Below are 4089 nucleotides of genomic sequence, written 5' to 3'. Positions count from 1 at the left end.
ATATCAGATACTTTAAGACTTTTACTCAAGTAATATTTTTAGAGAAGACTTTAACTTTTACCAAAGTATTTTTATGATAAGATACTTTTACTTTTACTCAAGTATGACTTTGAGGTACTTTATACAAACAACACTCAAATTAGGTCAGAATGTTAATTTGCCATTTTGTTTAGCCTTTGTTTGTTTACTGTATGTTGGTTCTAATATATGTGCTAATCAACACTTTTTTTTTTTAGTTTTGTTGATTTTCATGGAAGAAAAACACTTTTTTGGCTGGAAATCAAAAATATGAAGTGTCTAACAGTTTAACAAGCTGCCAGATCGTAAAATCATTTTTTGTTTTTCTCCTTAAATATTTTGTATATCGGTCTGACACATTCAATTTACATAAAATTGTACAGAACAAACAAAGATTGTGAATTTAAATATTCAGGTCTGTATGTTTTGATCAAAGACACAAGGAGCTCCTGGCCTTCAGAGGGACCAAAGACCCACAACTGGCCCGAGAGCCACTGTTTGCTGACCCCTGATTAAGTCATGTAGGTGGTAAAGTTGAGTTTATTAAGAAATGACAAAAATGTTAGTAGAAGCAGCACACCACGCGCACTCTTTATTGAGTTAACATCCAGGTAAAACATACTTTTAGCTCGTTTTTCTATGGGAGTGTTTAGTAAGCGGTAGATTAGTCTGGTCTGACCGCTAGGGCTGCTGCTCGACTCGATTAGTCTTTTGTTTCAAGGCTTTCCTGTGCGATGAGAAACTACAGTACTGACGAACTCATCTGACTATATCGTTAATGTAAACCAACTAAGTAAGTACAACCGATCGTTTTTGTGTCTTTAAAGTTCATCTTAGTGGACAAACCAATCTCTGTCGTGTGAACCGCTCTGTTTACGAGCCCTTATTGAAGAAGTTTGCTAGTAGTAGTAGTAGTAGTAGTGTACTCCCTGAGCTAAAGTTAGACTTTTACTTTATATAATAAGCTACACACATACAGGTATTTGTTTCAACGACTATCACTGCGCTATTTAATACAGTTACTGAACATCTGAAGTACAACTGTAAGCTTTTGAGCTAAACATTTACCAGCCAGCTAACATTTTTTAGCTGTTAGCTCAGTGTGTTTAGCAGTGCTGCTAGTCCGTGTCCGTCGTAGTCGTGACGTTACTGTCAGCACGTAAACCTCTTTCCTATTTAATCGTTACTGTGGACGTTTTTATTTATTTTTTTAGTCTTTATTCACTCACTGGCTTTCTGATTTTTCTCCTTCCCAAGATATATTCCTGGTCGTCGTCTTCAGTGGGGTAGCATGCTAACTTCCATGTTAGCAACTAGCCTGTAGCTGTAAAGGCTAAGCACTAGCATGGACCTGTTGAACTCTCAGTTCCTGGACAAGATGAACAATAACATTGGGAGACTACACTATGACGGTCAGTTCACAAACATTAATTTTCCCTGTGTTTTGGCTGTAAATTGTGTACGTAAGGTGTTTACATGTTCGAAAGCATTGCTGGTACCATTAGTTAGTTTGTTTTGGTTGATGCACATCACTTTCATCATGCACAATCTAAGCCGGAACTATTTTCAGTGACATTTGAAACCTAAATTATAATTACAAATCTCAGTCCTTTCATATGACTTACCCTTAGGCTTGTTATGTGCTTGATTCCTCCTGACCTGACTTTAAATTCAGCAAAATTACAGCATAAAGCAAGTTTCTATTTTAATTTTATGTTTTTATGCTGCTTTTCTAAACTTCATTTATTCATATCAGTTCATCACATTAAATAATTAGACTAGTTTAATTATGGCATACAGGAAATGTCTTTTTCTAGATGCGTTATCTGTTGCATAATAACTCTATGTTCATACTTTATATATTTACATTCCTCTCATTTGTTTTTCTTGTGTGCATCAGTCAGAAATATTGTTTATTTATATAAAAAATCTTATTAAAACTTATACGAACCACTTTTGTTAAATCTTCTGACAAGTAGAGTTTATAGCAAACAGTGTTAAAGTGCAATAAGATTCACAAATGAGTATTTTATGTGTTTTTCTATGTCGTTCATGTTCTGACTCATGCTTATGGTCCCTAAGAATGAATATATTTAAAAACTAAAAACAACTAACATTTAACTTTTACTGTGGTTGGCTGGACTGGAAAAACAATGTTTTTTTCTAGCAACATTAGACAGTGTGCCTCCATTTACATAATTTTCACTGATGTGAGGACAGGCTTTTGTTTCTGCAGTGTTGTGGATTTGTCTTAACTAAACATTTGCTTTATATGAACTAGTCTACTTAAAGGAATCAGAGCAAATTTCATAATGCAGAGCTGTTTAAAAGTACTTTATCTAATCAGTATGAGCAAAAATGATGTAGAAACAGGCCCACATATTAAGCTGCATTATTTTACTATGACCCTTAAGAAGTCACGCTCTGGCAATTAAATGTAATAACACTGAATCCACTACTGATTCCTCTCCTCCAGATGAGTCCAGGATCTCGTCCCCGCTGACCGCTGTGTCCACCGTAACTGGGCCTCCTTCACACTGTCCAAACAAACGCAAGTTTGGGGAAGAACAGATGGAGGACAGAATCAACTGTGATGATGACCACATGACTAAAATGAGCAGATTGTTTGCCACTCAGCTGTAAGTGCGTTTCATAAAGTTGAATTTAGTTGGGAAGATAGCTGGGTTTTTAATAACTGGTAGCAAAAAAATAAATTAACAGTTAAATTTCTAAACAAAACTTCTGTAGATTCAAGGCTTTTTGTAATATAAGACCTGAAATAGCAGCACGTCTGTAAGAAAGGTCTGATTCGTGTCTCTGCTGGTTGGTATTGGATTAGTCATTGAGAGCGATCCGTTTGATTGGATTTTGAGTTTAGGAAAGGAAACATTTGCAAATCTTATCTCACAGAGCTTGACAGGCTCACCGACTGTTTTTGGTCTCAGCTGGCGCTTCATGAATGTCTGCGACAGAGCGACACCTCAGATATGACGTTCCAGATGATTAAAGTTTATTTACTTCTCATCATTTTTATTTGCTTCACCTTTGAGGTTTGATTCTGTAACATTTCTTCTGCTGAAGTCCAGCTGTGAGCAGCTTTGTCTCTATCCTGTGGCAACAATATGCAGCCTAGTTAATCCATCTTAAAACAGTAAATGGACAAACATTATTTGCTTTTTTATTATGCTTCTTACAGTTGTTGCACAATTAGTTTTTTTTACCCTTAACGTATATATGTGTGTGTGTGTGTGTGTGTGTGTGTGTGTGTGTGTGTGTGTGTGTGTGTGTGTGTGTGTGTGTGTAGGTATTTATGTATGTAAGTATGTGTGTGCATATGTGTATGTTTGTATGTGTATGTGCCTGGTTGTGTGTATAGGTGTGTGTGTTTTGTGTATATTAATTAACGAGGTTATAATTATTGTACATAGGTGTGAATGTGTATGTGTGTATTTATTTAAATATATGTGTGTTTGGGTATTTGTACATACATCTGTTTAAGTTTGGTTGCTGGGTGTGGTGTCCTGTGTGTTATTGGTGTTCATTTCACGTTCTATAATTTCTGTCTGTTTCACTCTTTACTGTTCTTATATTTCTCCTCTACTTTTTCTTTTTCTTCTTTACTATAGTATTAAAAAAGCCTCTGATGATGCAGAAATTAAGAAACAGAAATTCAGTTTTGTTTTCTACTGAAGTGACAAAAAAAGGTTAAGTGTTCAGTATGTATTAGGCTAGGGCGGTTAGGTTTATAGTAAAGGGTTAGGGTTAGGTTGCACTCATAAAAATAACTCATTGGCTGAACTTAAATAAATTTTGGGCAGGTTTTCCATCCAATAATTATGTTTGTACAATTTAAATAAAGTCTGCTTTATGTGATTTTTTTTGTGACGTAAATGRAACATTTTTCATTGATCAATTGTAAAGCAATTGAGTTTGACTAACTCACTTTTATCTAATGCAACTTAAGTAATATGTTTTAATATATGTTTAATTAGATCCAATAATGTTTCTGTAACTCAATATATTTTAATCACTTTTGTGGAATAAAATTTCATTGACCTAGTACAATTAATT

At 34.8% G+C, this 4089-nt stretch overlaps 1 protein-coding gene across 1 annotated transcript in view; it reads left to right on the top strand.

Annotated features, from left to right (window-relative positions):
- The first annotated feature begins 629 nt into the window (after positions 1 to 629).
- Positions 630 to 4089, top strand: part of vgll4a (vestigial-like family member 4a) — an 8978-nt gene continuing 5518 nt past the window's right edge. The window contains exons 1-3 of the mRNA XM_014010559.1: positions 630 to 811; positions 1276 to 1430; positions 2495 to 2657. Of these exons, the coding sequence (XP_013866013.1) occupies positions 1364 to 1430; positions 2495 to 2657 (230 nt within the window). The 5' untranslated portion in view covers positions 630 to 811; positions 1276 to 1363. The remainder of the gene's footprint in view (positions 812 to 1275; positions 1431 to 2494; positions 2658 to 4089) is intronic.

Source organism: Austrofundulus limnaeus, unplaced genomic scaffold, assembly GCF_001266775.1.
Source record: "Austrofundulus limnaeus strain Quisiro unplaced genomic scaffold, Austrofundulus_limnaeus-1.0 Scaffold70, whole genome shotgun sequence".
In the NCBI taxonomy this organism is placed as follows: Eukaryota; Metazoa; Chordata; class Actinopteri; order Cyprinodontiformes; family Rivulidae; genus Austrofundulus; species Austrofundulus limnaeus.
Note: the sequence above shows the minus strand (reverse complement) of the source record. Positions and strands in the feature narration are given on the sequence as shown.